We start from the raw sequence: 21,483 nt of genomic DNA on the forward strand, positions 1-21,483 counted from the left end.
TTACAAGTGGTAGTGCATTCTATGTCCTTGTACTTCAACCAAGATATCTGTGCTGGACGTGCTCACAGGCATGTCCCAGCTCTCCATTGCTTTTATCTGTTTAGAAAAGTTTTAAGTTGTTAGCCAATCAGGTTTTAGTTTAGATTGTGAGGTCTGGCTCCAGCCAATGGAGATCAGACACAGCAGTAAGGACAACCCAAATGTGTAAGGGAAACATTTATGTGTTTTCCTTTGTTCATTGTACTCTTGTAGCATGATAGCTATCGAGGGTACCCTTCCTGCAGTCCAGGAAGTAAAATGTGCATTGCTGAAAGATCTTTTGTCTAAGTGCTAATTTTCCTTTCCTGTACTGAGCATCTATTTCCAACAAATTGGCGCCCAGGTGGGACTAATTCCTCTCCAGAGTGGTCTTCAGCTGAGACCCACCTGGTGTGAGGAATAAATCAACCTGGTCTCTCAGCAATGTGGGGGTGGGGAGGGACCTTCAAGCTTTGGTCAAAATTCTAAAGGTTAAGTATATGTAAGTGTGCATGTGAGAGAGCAGTGTGAGTGGTTTCTGTCTGCAAAATCTGTAATTGTTTCATATGGACTAGAAACTGGAGAGAGCAAAGGGAAAGTAAAGAGAGGAGTGAGAGAGACCTCCGAAAGGGCAGGAGGGCATAGTTAGAATCCTCCCCTGGAAAAAGAAAGGCAACAGGTAGCCAAGACAGCTCCAGAGGAGCCCCAGTAAAGGCCCCCTAAGGTGGCGGCAGTGGTGCTGGTGGCCGGGTCAGCCACTTGTTGGGGTGGGGCCCAGGGAGGTGGAGGTCACAGGCATACAAAGGCCAGGCTGCTCTGAGTGGCGGTGCACTGCGGGCACCAGGGCTGGGAGTCAGGAAGCAGCACAGGTGGCACTGGAAGTGGTGAGTGGCCTGCATGCAGATGGCAATGGTGGAGGTCGCCTGCAAGGCCACTGGCTGTGGCCAGGGGTGCTGCAGAGACAGCAGGAGAGGCTGGAACAACCCGGTTAAACAGCAGCAGCAGCAGCGAGACGGTCCAAGGTTGTGTGCTGGGAACTTCGTGGGGCAGACAGGCGCGGCACCTGTGCCAGGAGGGGAGAAGACCAGCAGCATGAGCAGTGCAGCCCAAGGCAAGCCCCACTCCGACCAGCAAAACGTAAAAAGGAAAGTTGAGGTATGTTGAAAAATTGTTAGTAAGTGCCTGTGAAAGACAGAGAGAGAGAGAGAGAGACAGGAAGTAAAACTAAAGAAAAAAATAGTGTAAAGAGAAAAGAGAGAGAAGCTTTTTCTTTTAAAAACTCAGGCGGAACAACTAAGCCAGGACGTGTTAAAAAGTGTAAACAAGAAAATTATAAAGTAAAAGAGGAGGGAATGTGGGAAGTAGAAAAGTTCCTTTTTAAAGTTTCCTTTCTTGTTAAAGAGTAAGTGTGCTAATAGCTTTGTTAAGCCCTATCCTATGTAGCTGTCAGACTGCCATGCTTACAGGCACGTAGTACATTCTATGTCCTTGTACTTTAACTAAGATATCTGTGCCAGACGTGCTCACAGGCATGTCCCGGCTCTCCATTGCTTTTACCTGTTTAGAAAAGTTTTAAGTTGTTAGCCAATCAGGTTTTAGTTTTGACTGTGAGGTCTGGCTCCAGCCAACGGAGATCAGACACAGCAGTAAGGACAACCCCAAATGTGTAAGGGAAGCATTTATGTGTTTTCTTTTGTTCATTGTACTCTCTCGTAGCACAATGGCTAGTGAGGGTACCCTTCCTGCAGTCCAGGAAGTAAAAAGTGCATTGCTGAAAGATCCTTTGTCTCAGTGCTTATTTTTCTTTGCGGCACTGAGCATCTATTTCCAACATCACCAAAGCCCATTAAAATTATATGTAGTCCAAGATATTCCTGGCGTATACACAGAAAGATAACATTGCCTCTAGAAAGGGGAAAGGGATGGCTGGGAGCTGGAGGTGGGGAGAATGGAGGCTTATCTTTCCTTTTATAAAATTAAAAAATATATAAAGAGTATATGTGAACAAAAATGAAAGTATTCCAGGCTGTAGCCCTAGAGCTCACCAGCAGGCTGGGTGTGTGATCTGCCCTACCCTGTTCTCTGTCAGTAGAACTTTGACACCTTTCCTGCTCAGCGTGGACAGTAGGGAGACAGCAGAATTCTGAGTCCACCGGCCCTTGATTTGCAGACTCTCCTTTCCTGTGGCTCCTGGAACTGATTTTCTGACATTCTGAACAGCTTGGATTTGGTGAAAAGCCCCAAGTCACAGCACGAGTACAGTGATGTTCCTTCCCACCTCCACCCTGCACGGTCTGCTTGGTCATTGTGCCAACCCACCTGAGATCCTGTCAGCAGACAGCACGTGGAAGTCCTCCTGCCCAGGGAAACGGGTGTGATGTTGATGCAAGGGCAGGGCATGCATAGGATGAACTGAGGTTGCCAGGCTGGAGGTCAGCCACTCAAAAGATGATCGGGAAGCCCGAGTGGGGACTGGCCCGGAGGAGAAAATTAGCTAAGCCAACCCCACCCTCTCCCTCCAGGAGGAATGCTTTGGAGATTTTCTCACTGAAACTCAGAGGAAAATGGAGTGGAGGTGCTGAGAGGCACCATGGGAGCAGGACCGTGTGGGCTGAGGGAGTAGCTGGTCACGCGGAGCTTCTGTGGCTCCCACAGAGTTTTCCAGTTCGGGCTCCAGTCCATCTGCATCCCCACACTAAAGCGCTTTGTTTGTTTGTTTGTTTATAGCCTGAAGAAGGTAAGTTACTGGTCCTTGCTTTCCTGCCCCCCATGCTCCACAGTGAGGATGCTCAGCTTCCCCCAGCCCCACCCACTCCTTCCTGTCCAGTTTGCTCAGGACCCAACAGCTATATGTCGATGTCAGAAGATAAACTTATTTGGAGGTTGGGGGGATAAGCATGCAGGTGCCTCAAAGAAGCAGCCTCTATACATCCAATAATGGGTTTTGGTTTCCATTTGGTACATAATGAGTGTTTCTGAACTGTGGGTGAGAGGCAGAAAGGGGAGTGGTTTTTTTTTTGGTTTTGTTTTTTTGAGACAGAGTCTCACTCCATCTCCCGATCTGGAGTGCAGTGATGTGATCTCAGCTCACTGAATCCTCTGCCTCCCCAGTTCAAAGTATTCTCCAGCCTCAGCCTCCCAAGTAGCTGGGATTACAGGCATGCACCACCACGTCCAGCTAATTTTTGTATTTTTAGTAGAGATGGGGCTTCGCCATGTTGGCCAGACTGATCTTGAACTCCTGACCTCAGGTGATCCACCCGCCTCAACCTCCCAAAATGCTGGGATTACAGGCATGAGCCACTGCATCTGGCCTGGAGTGGTTTCTTTCTATACCGCTATCCAAGCAGCCTCACTCTGTTTCCAGGGTCCGGGAATGTGCCTCCAATAATATGGTTTGCCTAGGGCCATTTGCCTAGGGTTTGAGGTTGGCAGAAATGTTTGCACATCCTGGCAACGATCATTCTCAATTTGGAGGCATGAGTCTCAGTCTCTCTGGGGTTCCTCTCTCTTTTTTGAAATGTTTCCCCCATGGTCTCCATCTCTCTATCCTGCCTTGCCCCGGAACCCACTGGAACTTGCTTGTTCCACCTGAAACTCGATGATTATCAACTGTGCCCCTGACTACACTGCCGCCAACTCCTTCTTCTATATCGTGAGCTCTGATTCCTCTTGCGTCTGGTTGATTTTCACACCCCTTTTCCTACTTGATATGTGCCCTGCCCCTTGTTTGAAGACAGGGAACATTTTACACGAACCTTGATCTTGTTTGCATGGGCTGGGTCATGGGGAAAGCGAAACTCAGACCTAATTTAAGGCTGGACACAGAGTCAGCAAGACACAAGACAGCATCTTGACGGAAGGATGGCTTCGGTAAGTTCCCAGAAGGGTTTTACAGCTTTTCTTTGAGGAACAACCACTCTGTTAGTGGTGATTATGTGTGTTCTCCTTGTTGGTCTGTAGCCCTGGCACAGAGGGCACATGGGCACACACTGAGGCCTGGGGGTCTGGCTCTCAGATACAGTGGGAAGGAACCATGGTGCTGGCTCCCCAGCCTCAGCTGCTGCGTGAGGTCTGCTTCTGCTGAGGCCAAAGTTTGGGTTTGAGCTTTTCCAATCCCTCCTGTGGCCACACTCCCAGTGGCTGTGCTGAGCCTCCCGAAGGCAGGAATGGTGGGCTCAGGGAGAGCAGCCCTTGGTTCACTGTGCAGGCCACCTCCTCTGTCACACCATCCTCAATGGGTGGGGCGAACTAGGGAGGGAGGGTCCAGGGCAAGGACTCCCGCTGTGTGGGTGGCGATGGGGGCTGCCAGAAAGGGCTCTGTCTCCCTCACCTCCAGGCAGGGCCAGTCCCTCTACATTCCCTCCTTCCCTCCAATTCCTTCTTAGGTTCCTTCTTCCTTCAGACCCACTAGCAGCCTTATTTCCTGAGTGCTTGGGGGTCCAGACACCATGCTAAACGCTTTTATTTAATCCACATCAGGTAGTGAATAAGCAATCCTATGAAGTAGGCATAATTACTGCCAACTTCACAGATGGGGGAGAATGATATTCTGGTAAGTATTAGAAGGGACTGCCCAAAAGGCAGGGAGGGAATTTGAGCTAAGGGGGGTCTGACTCTAAAGCTTCAACTTAAAAAAGAAAGAATGTATTTAATTCCACGAGGAACATGTGAGCACATTCACCTTGTTTGAAAAACCAAAACTCTAGCCTGGGGAACATAGTGAGACCCCATCTCTACAAAAAATATAAAATTAGCCAGGCTTAATGATACGTGCCTGTAGTCCTAGCTACTTGGGAGGCTGAGGTGGGAGGATCGTTTGAGCTGGGGAGGTTGAGGCTGACTGCAGTGAGCTGTGATAGTTCCATTGCACTCCAGCCTGGGTGAGAGTGAGATCATGTCTCAAAAAAAGCCAAAAGCCAAAAATCAAAACCAAAACCAAAATTATGAGCATAAAAGCTAAAATCCCCTCTGGCCATCCTCCCCAGCTGTGCAGCCTTTCCCCTCTGTGCAGCCTGGTGTGTGCTCTTCCAAGTATTTTTCACTTGATCTTAGCCAAAAGGCCGAGAAGCGATTCTTCCAAGTATTTTTCTATGCTTTTGCAGACATATACGACTACCTTACAAGTATTGATTTGTAGCTTTGGGGTTTGTTGTAGGTTTTTTTTTTTCTTTTTTTTTGAGACAGAGTCTCTCTCTATCACCAGGCTGGAGTGCAGTGGCTCAATCTCTGCTCACTGCACCCTCTGCCTCCCAGGTTCAAGCAATTCTTCTGCCTCAGTCTCCCAAGTGGCTGGGATTACAGGTGTGCACCACCACACCCAGCTAATTTTTGTATTTTTAGAAGAGATGGGGTTTCACCATTTTGGTCAGGCTGGTCTTGAACACCTGACCTTGTAATCTGCCTGCCTTGGCCTCCCAAAGTGCTGGGATTACAGATGTGAACCACCGTGCCCAGCCTGTTGTAGTTTTAAATTGCATTCCCTGAGTACAATTCAGTTAGGAAATGTTTGAATCTTTTCCTTTATTTGCCAGCTTTTGGAATAATGTGATAATTCTTTTCTGTCTTCCAAAGATGCCTACTGTGTTTTAAAAATATCCTTATGAACACATGGGTTTTAACATATTTGATGTATTTCAGTCTATGTATGGTTATTATTATTATTTTTTGATACTCAAATTGTCCCTTCTTTGGTCAAGTTGACTCTTGACCCCTCTAGTCAAAGGCTTTACTTTTTTTTTTTTTTTTTTTTTAATTTCAAGGCTTCTTTGTTGAACAGGTGGTGTTTGGTTACATAAATAAGTTCTTTTGTGGTGATTTCTGAGATTTTGGTGCACTTATATAAATAAGTTATTTAGTGGTGATTTCTGAGATTTTGGCACACAGTCTGAGCAGTGTACTCTGTACCCGATGTGTAGTCTTTTTTTTTTTTTTTTTTGAGATGGAGTGTCACTCTATCGCTCAGGCTGGAGTGCAGTGGCACCATCTTGACTTAAGCTGCAATCTCTGCCTTCCGGGTTCAAGCAATTCTCATGCCTCAGCCTCCTGAGTAGCTGGGATTACAGGCACCCACCACCACACTCAGATATTTTTAGTATTTTTAGTAGAGATGGGTTTCTACCATGTTGGCCAGGCTGGTCTCAAACTTCTGACCTCAGGTTATCCGCCTACCCCGGCCTCCCAAAGTGCTGGGATTACAAGTGTGGGCCACCACGCCCAGTTCCAGTGTGTAGTCTTTTATCCCTCACTCCCTCCCACCCTTTTCCCTGAGTCCCCAAAGTTCGTTGTATGATTCTTATGCCTTTGTGTCCTCATAGCTTAGTTCCCACTTATGAGTGAGAACATATGATGTCTGGTTTTCCATTCCCGAGTTAGTCCACTTAGAGTAATAGTCTCCAATTCCATCCGAGTAGCTGCAAATGAAAGGCTTTACTTTTAACTATAGCTCCCCACCAGACTTCCAATTGGCTGGCACCCTCACTGCTCTCAGCAGCAGTTCAACTCCTCTGTGGCCTAGCTCAGCTGAGTTACAGGGAGGAGGGGTGCTGGCTAGCACCAGAGCACACCGGAAACAGAACTCATGTGTCAAGGGCTGTCTCCCATTCTGGGTGTGGCCAGGGCAACATTCCTCCCACCCATACACCCTCCAGATGGGCACTACCCTACCACCAACTCCAACCACACCCTGCCATCCCTTGCTTTAATTTTAGCCTGGAGCTCAGACTTCAGCTGCTGTGGGCTTGCCTAGTACATTCTGGAATGGTTAAGGGCATTAATGTTGGAAACATTCAGCCCTGCACTTCACTCCTGCTCTTCTACTCACTAGACAAGTTACCTGACCTTCCTGAGACTCCATGTGCTCACCTGTCAAGTGGGGGTAATGATAGTCTTTACCCAAAGGAGTGGTGTATAATGTGGGTCGAGTGTCCGACTGCCTCTGACATGTTGGGCGTTGCAAGTCAGAGCTCTATAACTCGTAGGAATCACCTGGGCTTAGGCTCATGGCAGGTGGCCTTTAAAGAGGCGTTTTAGGCTTCCTCGGGAATCATGTAGTCACTTGCTGACAAAAACATACTCTGTGCACAAAATGCGCTCACATCCAGCCCGTGCACCTCACTCTATCACACTTCTGTGCTGCAGTTCATCAAAATGTCCCTCAAAGTTACTCTATCTCCTCCTTGTTTCCTGAAGAGCAACCTTTCCAGTCCTGCAACCCCAGTAAATGAAGGGGGTTCCTACCCATGTGAGGAGAGCTCCCTCCTTCCTGTTTCCTGCAGGTGATGAGCACAGGGAATCTGCAGGCTTGGCTGGGGCTCCTTGCGGGTCAGGCCCAGAATGTTTCCTGCAGATGGCTCACCTCTGCCTGTCTCTGGTATTTCTCTTGCAGTCCAGACCAAGACCGAGACTTGGAGACCTGATCGAGATTTTTCGCTTTGGCTATGAGCACTGGGCCATCTATGTGGGAGATGGCTATGTGATCCATCTGGCTCCCTGTAAGTAAGGATGGGTTCTCTTCTTAAGCACAAGGATTGAGATTAAGAATGTGAAGAGATGCACAATTATGTAATTGTCCTCACTTCAGGGTCTAGCAGAGTAGGCACTCAATACATAATGCCGAATGAATTGTGCTTTTTCCTGCTAGATGTAGCAACTGCTATTCTTCTTTTGCAGTAAGTTGGTGGAGAGGTTATTGACCTTTATTCCATTATAGAGTGGGGTTCAGTCTGAACCAACTCATCGTATGTGGTGAGCATCCCTCCATGGGATCTCGTATATATTTGTTGTTCTGAAGGTACAAACGAGGAAGAAGCAGTTTCTTTCTTCGGATAGCTTGCAACTGACTGCATGGTACAATGGAAGGAGCGCATAGGGCTCCCAACCCCACAGAACCAGTTTGGAATCACGGCTCCTCTGTTTACTGACTGTGTGCCTTGAGCATGTGGCTTCATGTCACTAAGTTCAGCTGCACTTTCTACAGAGCAGGGATAAGAATCCCTATGTCCCAGCTCATGGAGGGAGGAAATGAAGGAATGTATAGGAAAGCTCTGGTGCAGTGGCTGGCCAGGGGCTAAAGCAACCTCCCTTTCCATCTGAAGCATCATAGCATCAAAGAAAATGACCGAATACTGGAAATGACTCAAGTGCAAGACACCAGGGGATTAGTCAAGTAGAATAGATATAGCTGCATATAATGGAATGCTATACAGCCATTAAAATAGTTGCACAGCAGGTGTATATATACACACATAGATGTATATCTATCTCCATCTATAGATGTACATATACACACAAGTATATAGATGGATATCTATTTCCATCTATAGATGCTCTGAGTTTCACTTTCCCTGTGACCTAGCCCAGGTCTGTGTGTGTATGTGCACACATATAGATTTAATTCTTATAGAGATTGTCATGATGAATCAGCGGCTGCTGACAAATGTTTAAGATTCTTGAGAGAATACGGTGCATAAGGCATATTATCAATATGACTAATAGGAAGATATGAATATGTACACACACAGACGGGCTGGGTCACAGGGAAAGTGAAACTCAGAGCATCTATAGATGGAGATATGTATACAACTCTGTTTCAAGAGTTGTAGAAATACTGATATATATGTGTATATACTTATATATGTGTGTATGTGTATATACGTATATACACATGTATGTCTATATATAGATGTTTATAAATGAAATAAAATCAAGCTAGAGAAATTTAAAAGGTTTGTTGTACATACAAAAGAACAGTTCTCAAATCCAGAGACTTTGAATTAAAATGGCAAGAAGCTTAGCTCACAGCAACGATAACTCAGTTTATAAAGTTATAGAAGTGAGGAAGTACATTGTTTTCTGTTGTGATGTGGTGGTGCATGCCTGTAGTCCCAGCTACTTGGGAGGCTGAGGCATGAGAATCACTTGAATCTGGGAGGCAGAGGTTGCAGTGAGCCAAGATCACACCACTGCACTTCAGCCTGGGTGACAGAGCGAGATTCTGTCTCAAAAAAAAAAAAGAAAAAAAAAAGATTGGAGAGGCCGGGCTAGGTGTGGTGGCTCACACCTGTAATCCTAGTACTTTGGGAGGCCGAAACAGGCGGATTGCAAGGTCAGGAGTTCAAGACCAGCCTGACCAATATGGTGAAACCCCATCTCTATAAAATAAATAAATAAATAAATAAAAACAAGAATGGAGGGACCAATAAAGAATAATTTGGGCTCCAGGACTTGCAATACCCTGCAAGTGTGAGGAATCCTCTGAGTTGTTTTTCAGTTATAAATCAAGGATAATTTTGGATATTATTTATTCTTTCTGGGCACAGAAATATTGCTTTTGTAGATAAATTATAACCTAGATAAGAAACCATCTCTTAGGAAAGCTGAAGCGTCTTGAGAGATCTCATACCCCTTCTAAGCCAGTTGTTATAGGAGATACATTGAGGAAATTTCTGAGTTTTCTCTTTAGATGAGGAACACAGAAACAAGTCATCTACGTGTTGCATTTCTGGGATATTTCAGGGGTTCAAAATTTTTATGTAAAACTTGTGGAAAGTATAAGGGAGCCTCAGTAATACTATCTAAGTATACTGTTGACTTCTCCAAGTAAAATTAAAAAAAGATTGACTTTCTCTGTCTACTGGGCTGCAAAGAAAGCAGAGCATAAGTCCACAATGTTGACGTGAGGATAGCTTGTTTTGTTTATGGTTACAGCTAGCACTTTGGGGAAATCAGAAGAATTTTAAGTTTTTCGTTACATGGTTATGAGTGGTTTAGGACTATTCAACTATGGCTTCCATTTCAGTTTCTCTTTAAGTATGTATGTGTGTCTAAGTTTGAATATATATATTTGAATTTTAAAAAATTAGACTTATTTAAGAATAATTTACAAATAGTAAAATTTATCCTTTTTTTTTGAGACAGAGTTTCACTCTTGTTGCCCAAGCTGGAGTGCAATGGCATGACCTCGGCTCACTGCAATCTCTGCCTCCGGGTTCAAGTGATTCTCCTGCCTCAGCCTCCCAAGTAGCTGGGATTACAGACGCCTGCCACCATGCCCAGCTAATTTTTTGTATTTTTAGGAGAGATGGTGTTTTGCCATGTTAACCAGGCTGGTCACGAACTCCTGACCTTAGGTGATCTGCCCACCTTGGCTTCCCAAAGTGCTGGGATTACAGGTGTGAGCCACCACGCCCGGCCAAATTTATCCTTTTTAGTATGCAATTCTATGAGTTTTGACAAATGCATATGACTATGTAACCATCACCATAATCTAGTTATAGAAGAATTCCCTAATGTTCTCTGTTCAGCTGAACCCATGGTTGGAGTGGCCCCAAAAGTGGTGTCAGGGGAGTTTCTTCAGGGGACTGCCCCCAAAAATCCTGAGATGGGGCCAGTTTGGATTCCAAAGAAAGAAGCACTAAATGCCAGGCTGATGAATCCAAAGCATTTATTAGGGGAACTTTGATGCAGAGGGCTGGAGTCCTCTCATTGGACAGCAAGACAGTGGATGATCTACCCAGGAACGTCTGGAACAAGGGGGTTGGATTATGAGGTTTCAAAGCTGGGGCTCATTTCTATGTGCTTAGCAAAGTATTTGCTCTTTCAGTGTTCCCTGCAACAACCTAAACAACTTTATCAGAGCCTGGGAATGAATGTTAAAGGCTCCAGCTTGGGGTCAAACCTGCAGAGGGCGACATGCAGCTAGCCGGGTCACAGAGTGTCAAGGCGTTCTGTGTTAGTCAGGACAAAGAAAGTGGGGGAAGACTGGGGGACACTACACCTCATCCCCCTAAAGTTCCCCCATGCCCTTTTGTTGTCGACCCCATACATCCACTCACGACTCCAGCTCCTAGCAAGCTATGGACTTTTCTCTGTTCCTATAGTTTTGCCTTTTCCAGAGTGTCACATAACTGAAACCATACAGAATGTAGCCCCTTTTGTGTCCAGTTACTTTAACTTAACATAATGCATTTGAGGTTGATGTATGTTGTAGCATGCGTCAGTTCTTTGTTCTTTTTTATTGCTGAATAGTATTCCATTGCATGGATGTACCACCATTTGTTTATCCATTCACCAGCTGAAGGACATTCGGGCGATTTTTGGTTTTTGATAATAATCATTAGAGCCACTATAAATGTTCTCATGCAGGGTTTTTTTTTTTTTTTTTTTTGTATGTGTGAACATAGATTTTTATTTCTTCTGGGTAAATACCTAGGAATGGGATTATTGGGTCATGTGGTAAGTGAATATTTAATAAGAAACTACCAAACTGTTGTCCAAAGTACCTCACCAGCAATATAGGAAAGGGCGCTCTCTACTGGGGAGGAGGAAGAACCCCATCCCAGAGCTGAGAGACTGAGGGGCAGGAACGGGAGAGTGAGAGGAAAAGGGCAAAGAGAGAGGCGTGGGGAGTCTGACCGGTGTAAATAGGGGGAGAGATGTGGGAGGGCTAGGGGCAGAGATGGGAAGACTAAGGAGTAGAAAACAGAAACTTCAAAGCCAAGAAGGTGAGACATTGGGTTAGGGGATGCTAACGGGTAGAGATGTAGGAGACTGTATTTTTCTCATGAAAAAGAAAAGGCTGGGCGCGGTGGCTCACACTTGTAATCCCAGCACTTTGGGAGGCTGAGGTGGGTGGATCACCTGTCGGGAGTTCGAGAACAGCCTGACCAACATAGAGAAACCCCATCTCTACTAAAAAAAAGAAAAAAAAATAGCCTGGCATGGTGGTGCATGCCTGTAATCCCAGCTACTTGGGAGGCTGAGGCAGGAGAATTGCTTGAACCTGGGAGGTGGAGGTTGCGGTGAGCTGAGATCGTGCCATCGCACTCCAACCTGGGCAACAAGAATGAGACTCTGTCTCAGAAAAAAAAAAAGAATAAATTATCAGTGATGTATTTTTACACCTGTATTAATCCTGTTTCTTCCAGCTTCCCTTCTTTTTAGGAGCTCTAGTCTGTCCAGGAAGACTGGGTGTGGACTCCTCTGTTTCTCTCCTTGGCAGAGGATCTCTCTGGTCCCTATTCCTGCTCCTGTAGCTGGAGTGAGCTGGGACCAAGACATTTGTTCAAATGTCCTTTTGAAAAGAAAATAAAAATCAGTAAAGGAAAGTGTGAATACACACGTAAGTTTATAAGCTTGTCGTTAGCTAAACTGGCTGTTCAGAGACTGACATTACAACAGTCTTTCTCTAAGCTGGGCTGCTTCTAGCAAGGTCCATTGTAGACCCCTGGGTCCACCTGGCCCTCCATGAGGGTTCTGGTTGCTGTCACTTGGCCACTGTTTTATTTCAGCTTCCCAGAAGGCTGGGGTCCTCTTTAGAGGCCAATTGGAGAATTTAGAGCTGGAGGGCATGGACATCCCCTGGTCTAGTTCCTCTAACTTGAAAGTGATGAAACCAGGGTCCCAAGATGAGAAGGGCTTTGTCTGAAGGCACACAGTAAAAGAGCCAGGGCCAGGACCCAGGGGGGCCTGGATTCCTGAGACAGGCTTCTGTCTTGTTCAGCTGTTTCCTTTCCTACTGTTTCAAAATGCCACCCTTGCCTATTGGGGCTCCCATGGCACTGGCTCAGGGCAATGGAGTGACGTTTTCTTTTCTTTACCTTTTTGGAGACAAGGTCTCACTCTGCTGCCCAGGCTGGAGTATAGTGACACAATCATAGCTCACTGCAGCCTGTAATTTCTGAGCTAAAGTGATCTTCCCACCTCGCCTCTGGAGTAGCTAGAATTAAAGGTATGTGCTTCCATGCCCAACTAATTTTTTAATTTTTATTTTTAGAGATAGGAGCCTTACTATGTTGTCCAGGCTGGTCTCCATCTCCTGGCTTCAAGTGTTCCTCCCATCTTGGCCTCCCAAAGTGCTGAGATTACAGGAACCTGGCCTGGAGTGACTTTTTCTAAGCCACAAGCTAGTGAGGGGCAGTTGGGACTATGGCCTGGGGCTCTTCTGCCTTCTCTTTTTGCCCTGTACCACTCTGCCTTGACCGTTGCCTCTTTCAGGGACCATTTGAACTCACGTGATTCTTTAAAACTCAGGTTCTTTACTTTAGAAATGAGAAAACCAGAGCCTAGGGACCCATGGTGACTTCTCCAAAGTCACCCAGGCTTGGGTTTGCCCTGTTTTCAAGTTTGAGACCAGGCAGGATGGACAGGTCCTTTCACAGCTCATCCTTCTTGACGGTGCTTGGGGCAGTGAGGCTGCTTGGCTTGGAGCCAGCTCTGAGCCCCCCAGGCCCCGCCCAAGACTGAACTCACTGTTTGCACAGGTGAAATTGCCGGAGCTGTTGCGGCCAGTGTCCTGTCCGAACTGACCAACAAAGCCATGGTGAAGAAGGAACTGCTGTCTGCGGTGGCTGGGAGAGACAACTACCGGGTCAATAACAAACATGATGACAGATGCAAGCCACTGCCCATCAACAAAATCATCAATCAGGCAGAGGAGTTGGTGGGGACAGAGTTTCACTATTCGCTGACCAGTGACAACTGCGAGCACTTCGTGAACGGGCTGCGCTATGGGATCTCCCGCAGCGACCAGGTGCGTCCTCAGCCTGCATCCTCTTGCCAGCAGCCAGGCCACTCCCTCAGCTGCCAGAGGCTGGGTGCCTGCTGGGGCCAGGGTGGGATGGAAATAGATATGAGCAAGACAAATTCGCAGATATGAAACCCCCGCCCTTGAGGTTTCATATGGAGATAGGCAAGTCGGCAATGTAGACCAGTGCAGTGGGTTGGGGGCGGTGGCCACAGAAGGGAGTCACAGCCTGAAATGGCCCTCCACAGCCCTAGAGTCAGGTTTTATGATCCCCACTTTACAGATGGGGAAACTGAGGCTCACAGTGCTTAAGTAACTTGTCCAAATTCATTAAACTAGTTACTGAGTTTCTAGTACATGTCAGCCATGGTGAAGTGGAGGCGGTTAAACCCACATGCATTCTCTCCAACGGACCTGATCAAGGAAGGCTTTGCAGAAGAGGTAATACCTGAGCACAGCCTGATTTGATTATTTTGATTTCTGAAAGAAAATGAGCTGGAGATTACCAGGGGCAATAAGGAGTGTAGCAGAGGGAACAGCATGAGCCAGGAAGGGGAAAGCCCAGGTCATGCTGGGCAATTTTTTTCTGTAAAGGGCCAGATAGTAAATATTTTAGATTTTGTGGGCCAGGTGGTCTCTGTCTTATTACTTTGCTGCTATAACTTTGCCGCACAAAAGCAGCCACAGACAGGTAAGGCTGTCTTCCAGTAAGTATATTATTTATTTATTTTTATTTTGTATTTATTTTTTTTGAGAGGGAGTCTTGCTCTGTTGCCAGCCTGGAGTGCAGTGGCATGATCTTACCTCACTGCAACCTCCGCCTCCCAGGTTGACACGATTCTTCTGCCTCAGCCTCCTGAGTAGCTGGGACTATAGGTGAACATTGCCATTCCCGGCTAATTTTTTGTATTTTAGTAGAAATGGGGTTTCCTCACGTTGGCCAGGATGGTCTCAATCTCTTGACCTCATGATCTGTCCGCCTTGGCCTCCCAAAGTGCTGGGATTACAGGTGTGAGCCACCATGCCCGGCCGTGTGTTATTTATTTTTTACAAAAATAGTTTGCAGGTTGGATTTGACCCATGGGCCATAGTTGGCCAACTTCTGGTCTAAGATAACTTTAAATTTATTATTATTTTTTGATATAGGGTCTTACTCTGTCACCCAGGCTGCAGTGTATCACGTGGAGTTTGATCATGGCTCACTGCAGCCACTCCTGGGCTCAAGTAATCCTCTCACCTTAGTCTCCTGAGTGACTGGGACTACAGGCATGTGCCACCATGCCTAGCTGACTTTTGTATTTTTCTATAGAGATGAGATTTTGTCATGTTGCCCAGGGTGGTCTCCATCTCCTGGGTTCAAGCGATCTGCTTGACTTGGCCTCCCTTGGGATTACAGGTGTGAGCCACCGCACCCAGTCCAAGTTAACTTAGAAAACCACATATCCCTCATACATTCTTAGGTGGCATCAAACAGTTAAAAAAATCATAAATGTAAAAAATTTGTAAAGGGAAGGATGGAATTTTTGGTATATTGCGTATTACATTTTTGTGTACGTATTTTCTTCACAATCTGGGAGTTGTGCTTTTAGCTCATTCGGTTAGGGACAAATGTCTTCCATGTAGTTTAAATAGCCAAGCCAGGTGTTATTGTCAAGCCAACCAGCCTAATCAGGCTTATCTTGATGTTCAGAAAAAAACCCGACAAGTTTTCAATTCAAATGAGCATGTTAATGCACTGTTCCAGACAAACATCTCAGTGTAGAATTCTCATTCTAAGGTAGTAGCTAGATAAGGCGGGAGCCTTGATATGGCTGCACATTCTTTTCTGAAGCTCTCTCTGTTTAGGAGCAATGCATTCTGGAATCCTCCCTTCCTGGTGTCTAGGAGTGTTTACGCCTTAGCCTATGCACCATAGATTCAGGGTGCGGGAGGATTTAGCTCTTCCGTTGTAAGATAGGAGAAGGAGAGGTGATAAAAAGGGGAGATGGGCAAGGAAAATCCACACTTTCTGGAAACAAGTGCCCCAGGAGGGAGCTCAGGCTATTAACTGAGAGCCTGCCGAGCTGAGGAGGGTAGACCTGTCTCTGGATGGGAGGGGCGTCAGAAGCGGGTTGGGGGTGGGCTGCCTTATCATGCATCTTAAAGCACTTCTACATGCTGTGCGGAAGCCACAAAGTCAATCTGGAAGACCCTAATTTTAGGAAGTGATTGGCCCTCTGCTGTGCTTCTGAGGGGTCAGAACTCAAGTGAATGGAGAAGACTCAGGAGAGGCAGTTTCCTCTTTTCTTTTCTTTCTTTTTTTTTTTTTTTTGTTGAGATGGAGTTTTGCTCTTGTTGCCCAGGCTGGAGTGCAATGGCGTGATTTCGGCTCACCACAACCTCTGCCTCCCGGGTGCAAGCGATTCTACTGCCTCAGCCTCCCGAGTAGCTGGGATTACAGGCCTGCACCACTATGACAGGCTAATTTTTTATATTTTTAGAGATGGGGTTTCTCCATGTTGATCAGGCTGGTCTTGAACTCCTGACTTGAGGCGATCCACTCGCCTTGGCCTCCCAAAGTGCTGGGATCACAGGCGTGAGCCACCACGCCCGGCTGAGGCAGTTTTATTTAGTTGTCTCTTGTCCTAGTGCCTCTCGTTGAACTTCATCTGCTGCAGGTCACCCATTAACTTGCCTTTCTTTCTTTCTCTCCTTTCTTCCTTCTCTTCTGACTCTGTCTGTCTGGGAGGATCCTCCTCTGTCTGTCTGTAACTCTCGCTCTGTAAGAAAATGGACTTGTGAGAACTGCAGAACTCTCGGCACACAACAACCCCATCTAGCCCCTGCTCTCACAGATGACCAAGCTCTAGCACTGCTTCTAGCAAAACAAGGCTGTGCACGTAGGATGACCCCAGCCGCCTGATAAATGCCTGCCTAAGAAAGCTCTCTGCTGCCAGGATAATTTCCCATTTGTTCTAGCCAACACCTGACAGACTCTGGCCCTTTCTTAGAGTGTTTATTAAAAAGGACTTCTAATTATGAATCCTTCCTCTGTCCCTTTGAAATGTAGATACAGTCATCTCTTGGTATCCATGGGTGGGGGAGATTGATTCCAGGACCCCCCGAGGATACCAAAATCATGGATGCTCAAGCCCCTTGTATAAAATGGTGTGATATTTGTGTATAACCTGTGCACATCCTCCCATATACTTATTTTATTTCAGAGACAGGGTCTCACTCTGTCACCCAGGATGGAGTGCAGTGGTGCTCCACTGAAATATATTCTTGGCTCACTGCAGCCTTGACCTTCCTGGGCTCAGGTGATCCTCCCACCTCAGCCTCCTGAGTAGATGAGACTCCAGGCACACACCACCACACCTGGCGAATTTGTGTGCGTGTGCGTGTGTGTGTGTGTGTGTGTGTTTGTAGCAATGGGGTTTCGCCACGTTGCCCAGACTGGTCTCAAACTCCTGGGCTCAAATGATCCACCTGCCTTGGCTTCCCAAATTATGAGTGAGCCACTCATAATTACTTGTAATAATGCAATGTAAATGCTGTGTAAATAGTTATACTGTATTTTTAAAATGTATATTATTTTTTGTTGTTCTTTAAAAAATTTTTTTTCCCAAACGTTTTCAATTCACAAATTTTTTCAATTTGGGAAACAATTTTTTTCCCAAAATGTTTTAAATTCCGATATGGAATCCATGGAAATGGAAGGCTGAATGTCAATCTCTTACAACTCAGAAGTGTCTTTCTCAAGGACCTGAGAGCCATTCCTTTGAAATATAATCATCAGGAAGGATAAAGCCTCTGTCCCCAGTCTCTGTGGGATGGTAGAATCCTAACTTTGATAATGCCAGCTAGCAGACACAGCTGGCTTCATCGCATAGTCAATATTTCACCTCTCTGACTCTACTGAGCCCTCGCTCACCCCTCCCCCTACTCCCCCATTTACTTTTAAAATGTCAGTCACCTCTGCACAAATTGGGATGGAGCTCAGCTCTTTCCCTGCTGTCACTAGAGATTGAATCAAATCTGTTTTTGCTGTTTTGTTGTGTCTGGCTTTATCTTTGACACTTGGAAACAATTCTGAGTGTATTTGAATAAAATGGTTCTTTTTTTCCCCTTTCTTTTCCCCAGTCACTCATATGCTTCAAATCCATTGATACTCCAAAGAAATCTGTTGTTTGGTCACTGGTTTAAATATTTGCTTCCCTGGCTGTGAAGGGCTTAACCGCCACTCTTGGGAAGTCAGGCAGATCTGAGCCTCGTCACTTGTCAGCTCTGTGGCTTTGTGTGAATTCTTTTTTTTTTTTTTTTGAGATGAAGTCTCACTCTGTCATCCAGGTTGGAGTGCAGTGGCGTGATCTCGGCTCACTGCAACCTCCATCTCCCGGGTTAAAGTGATTCTCCTGCCTCAGTTTCCCAGGTAGCTGGGATTACAGGCACCTGCCACCACGCCCAGCTAATTTTTTTTTTTTTTTTGGTAGAGATGGGTTCTCACCATGTTGGCCAGCCTGGTCTCGAACTCCTGACCTCAGATGATCCACCTGCCTTAGCCTCCCAAAGTGCTGGGATTACAGGCGTGGGCCACCGTGCCCAGCCTTTGCTTGAGTTCTTTACACTGTCCATCCTCAGTCTTCTCCTCTGGAAAGTGGGAATTAGAATGACTACTTCCTAGGGTTGTCAGGCTGATTAAAAAAATACGGGGCCTGGAGAGTTCCAGAACAGTGCTGATATCTAGAAAGCAGCCATCCTCACAATCTTCACCCCCGCCCCCCACCCAGTGTCGTTTCCCCCAGTCCCTCCTATGCTGGTATCTCAGAGACAGTGGTGCAGACAGGGGTGGGCCCACACGATTGCAGTGGGTTGTTTCAGCTAGCTCCCAACAGCCGTGCTAAGTTGTACCAACCCTCAGGGGTCAGCCTCATATCTCTGTGAGTTTTTTTCTTTTTCTTTTATACTTTAAGTTTTAGGGTACATGTGCAGATCGTGCAGGATTGCTACATAGGTATACACGTGCCATGGTGGTTTGCTGCACCCATTCCCCCCATCATCTACATTAGATATTTCTCCTGTTAGTCCTCCTCAATCCCCCCACCCCCTGCTATCCCTCCCCTAGCTCCCCCCACCCCCCAGTAGGCCCTGATGTGATGTTTCCCTCCCCGTGTCCATGAGTTCTCTTTGTTCAACACCCACTTATGAATGAAAACATGCGGTGTTTGGTTTTCTGTTCTTGTGTCAGTTTGCTGAGAATGATGGTTTCCAGCTTCATCCATATCACCGCAAAAGACATGAACTCATCCTTTTTTATGGTTGCATAGTATTCCATGGTGTAGATGTGCCACATTTACTTTATCCAGGCTATTACTGATGGGCATTTGGGTTGGTTCCAAGTCATTACTACCGCCAACAGTGCTGCAGTGAACATACATGTGCATGTGTCTTTATAATAGAATGATTTCTAATCCTTTGGGTATATACTCAGTGGTGTTTTTTTCAGAGTGTCCTCTTCCTTTTGCAGGACGATTTTCCTGCCAGCACATAAGTGAGGCAATGTTATTCATTAAAGCACATCCTCAGTGCTCCTCACGGTCCAGCACTCATTCGGCAGATAAATTATGAGTGCCGACTCTGCTGGTAGTGGGATCTGCACCTGGGACACTGCGACCGATCCAGGCGAGGTCCCTGCCCTCAAGCCTTGGGCAGTGAGAGTTCCCAGGGGTGATTTCCCAACTTTACACTTGCCTCAAGGGCCCTAGTCGGCCACTCCTGAGCTACAACATCTGGGCACTGCCCTTCTGTCCTTGCCACAGCTAAGCCCTGGGGTTTATTATGATTTTGTTTATTATTATTATTATTATTAAAGACAGGTGCTCACTCTGTAACCCAAGCTGGAACGCAGTAGTGTGATCTCGGCTTACTGCAATCTCTGCCTCCTGGGCTCAAGTGATCTTCCTGCTTCAGCCTCCTGAGTAACTAGGACTACAGGTGGACACCACCACATTCAGCTAATTTTTTAAATTTTTTGTAGAGATGGAGTTTTTACCATGCTGGCCAGGCTGGTCTCAAACTCCTGACCTTGTGATTCACCTGCCTTGGCCTCCCAAAGTTCTGGGATTACAGGCCTGAGCCACTGTGCCCAGCCTATTATTATTATTTTTTAAGACAAGGACTCACTCTGTCACCCAAGCTGGAATGCAGTGGTGCGATCTCGGCTCACTGCAACCTTCACCTCCTGGGCTTAAGTGATCTTCCTGCCTCAGTCTCCTGAGTAACCAGGACTACAGGTGCGCACCACCATACTTAGCTAATTTTTTTTTTTGTATCTTTTTGTAGAGATGGGGTCTCGCCATGTTGCCCAGGCTGGTCTTGAACTCCTGGGCTCAAATGATCCGCCCATCTTGGCCTCCCAGGGTGTTAGGATTGCAGGTGTGAGCCACAGTGCTCAACCTATTATGTTTTTAACACCCACAGGGTGTATCCCTCCTTTACTCTGTATATATCACACCTCTGGCTTTGTTCTTTCATTCACTCTGTGCCCACCAGACATCTCCTCTCCTCTTTCCTGGGTGGCCTGACCTCTTGGGATCCCCTCTCCCAGCCAATGTTTGTGATTTGAACGAAGAGGACTGGGTTAGATGGGTCTTTCCTGCGCGGTAGTTTCCTGTTGCATGTATTGTGGTCCCCGCCAGATGCTGAGTGTGCTCTCCCTTCTTTTCTGCTGCAGGTCACTGATGCCCTCAAGACAGTAAGTGTGGCAACAGGCATCCTGGCTGTCGCAGGCCTTGTGGGGATGCTGCTGTCCAGAAGCAAGCGGGAAAAACAATAAATCCAAGGAATTGTCCCAACAACAACCAATTCTTATGGAAGAATATTGTTTAGCTTGCAGGAGTGCGGTTTGGTTTACTGGCTTTACTGTTTGTGTTCATGAATCTTTATTTTAATGGAATTAAAAGCGTAGGAACATTTATTTGGGGGAAATACAGCTTGGTGTGAATTCTATTAAATGCAGCTTAGTGTGAATTCTATTAAATGCAGCTTAGTGTGAATTCTATTAAATGCAGCTTAGTGTGAATTCTATTAAATGCAGCTTAGTGTGAATTCTATTAAATGCAGCTTAGTGTGAATTCTATTAAAGACACGATCGGGCTCTGCTATGGACTGTATGTTTTTGTGTTCCTCTCACACCCTAAATTCATGCGTTGAATTGTAACCCACCTGTGGGAAGGTATTGGAGGTGGGGCCACTGGGTAATTAGGTTGTGAGGGTTGAGCCTCTAGGATGGAATTAGTGTTCTTATATGAAAAGGAAGAGACCAGACTGGGCACGGTGGCTCATGCCTGTAATCCCAGCACTTTGGGAGGCCGAGGAGGGCGATCACCTGAGGTCAGGACTTCGAGACCAGCCTGGCCAACATGGCAAAACCCCATCTCTACTAAAAATATAAAAATTAGCTCAGCATGGTGGTGGGTCACTGTAATCCCAGCTACTTGGGAGGCTGAGACAGGAGAATTGCTTGAACCCAGGAGGCAGAGGTTGCAGTGAGCTGAGATCACACCATTGCACTCCAGCCTGGGTGACAGAATGAGATTCTGTCTCAGACAAAAAAAAAAAAGGAGACCAGAGCTCGCTCTCTCTCCACCATGTAAGGACCGAGTGGGAAGGTGGCTGTCTGCAAGCCAGAAAGAATCTCCAGGTGCTCTCAGCATAGCTGTCACCCTGACAACTGGCTGTCCTGAGCACTTATACCCTCCCTCCCGCCACTGCCCCCAGGAAGCACAGCTCTCCCCCTGGAGGATGCTTCCGTGGTACATCCACCTTCTTTGGTCCTGCCAGTTTCTTCACAGGAAGTGAGAGAACGGAGGGCCGAGCAGCTCCTGACCTTTCTACCCACCGCTTCAAGCTTGCACTGAGTGATGCTGCTCCAAGGCCTGAGCCTTCGACATCTACAGAGG

The 21,483-nt window shown here is 46.5% G+C and overlaps 1 protein-coding gene across 1 annotated transcript; it reads left to right on the top strand.

The window, feature by feature from the left end:
* Positions 1 to 3,849: 3,849 nt before the first annotated feature.
* On the top strand, positions 3,850 to 20,683 carry PLAAT2 (phospholipase A and acyltransferase 2). The gene is made up of 4 exons (XM_012462896.3): positions 3,850 to 3,891; positions 7,406 to 7,511; positions 13,281 to 13,549; positions 20,256 to 20,683. The coding sequence occupies exons 1-4, from the start codon at positions 3,883 to 3,885 to the stop codon at positions 20,355 to 20,357; spliced, it is 486 nt and encodes a 161-aa protein (XP_012318319.1). The 5' UTR covers positions 3,850 to 3,882; the 3' UTR covers positions 20,358 to 20,683.
* Positions 20,684 to 21,483: the final 800 nt, after the last annotated feature.

Source organism: Aotus nancymaae, unplaced genomic scaffold (genome assembly GCF_030222135.1).
Source record: "Aotus nancymaae isolate 86718 unplaced genomic scaffold, 86718_ANA_hifiasm-v0.15.2.pri h1tg000059l, whole genome shotgun sequence".
Classification (NCBI taxonomy): Eukaryota; Metazoa; Chordata; class Mammalia; order Primates; family Aotidae; genus Aotus; species Aotus nancymaae.

Coding starts and splice junctions, on each gene's coding strand:
- PLAAT2 (XM_012462896.3), top strand. Junction 7,512..13,280: donor TGTGATCCATCTGGCTCCCT/GTAAGTAAGGAT, acceptor CTGTTTGCACAG/GTGAAATTGCCGGAGCTGTT. Junction 13,550..20,255: donor GGATCTCCCGCAGCGACCAG/GTGCGTCCTCAG, acceptor TTTCTGCTGCAG/GTCACTGATGCCCTCAAGAC.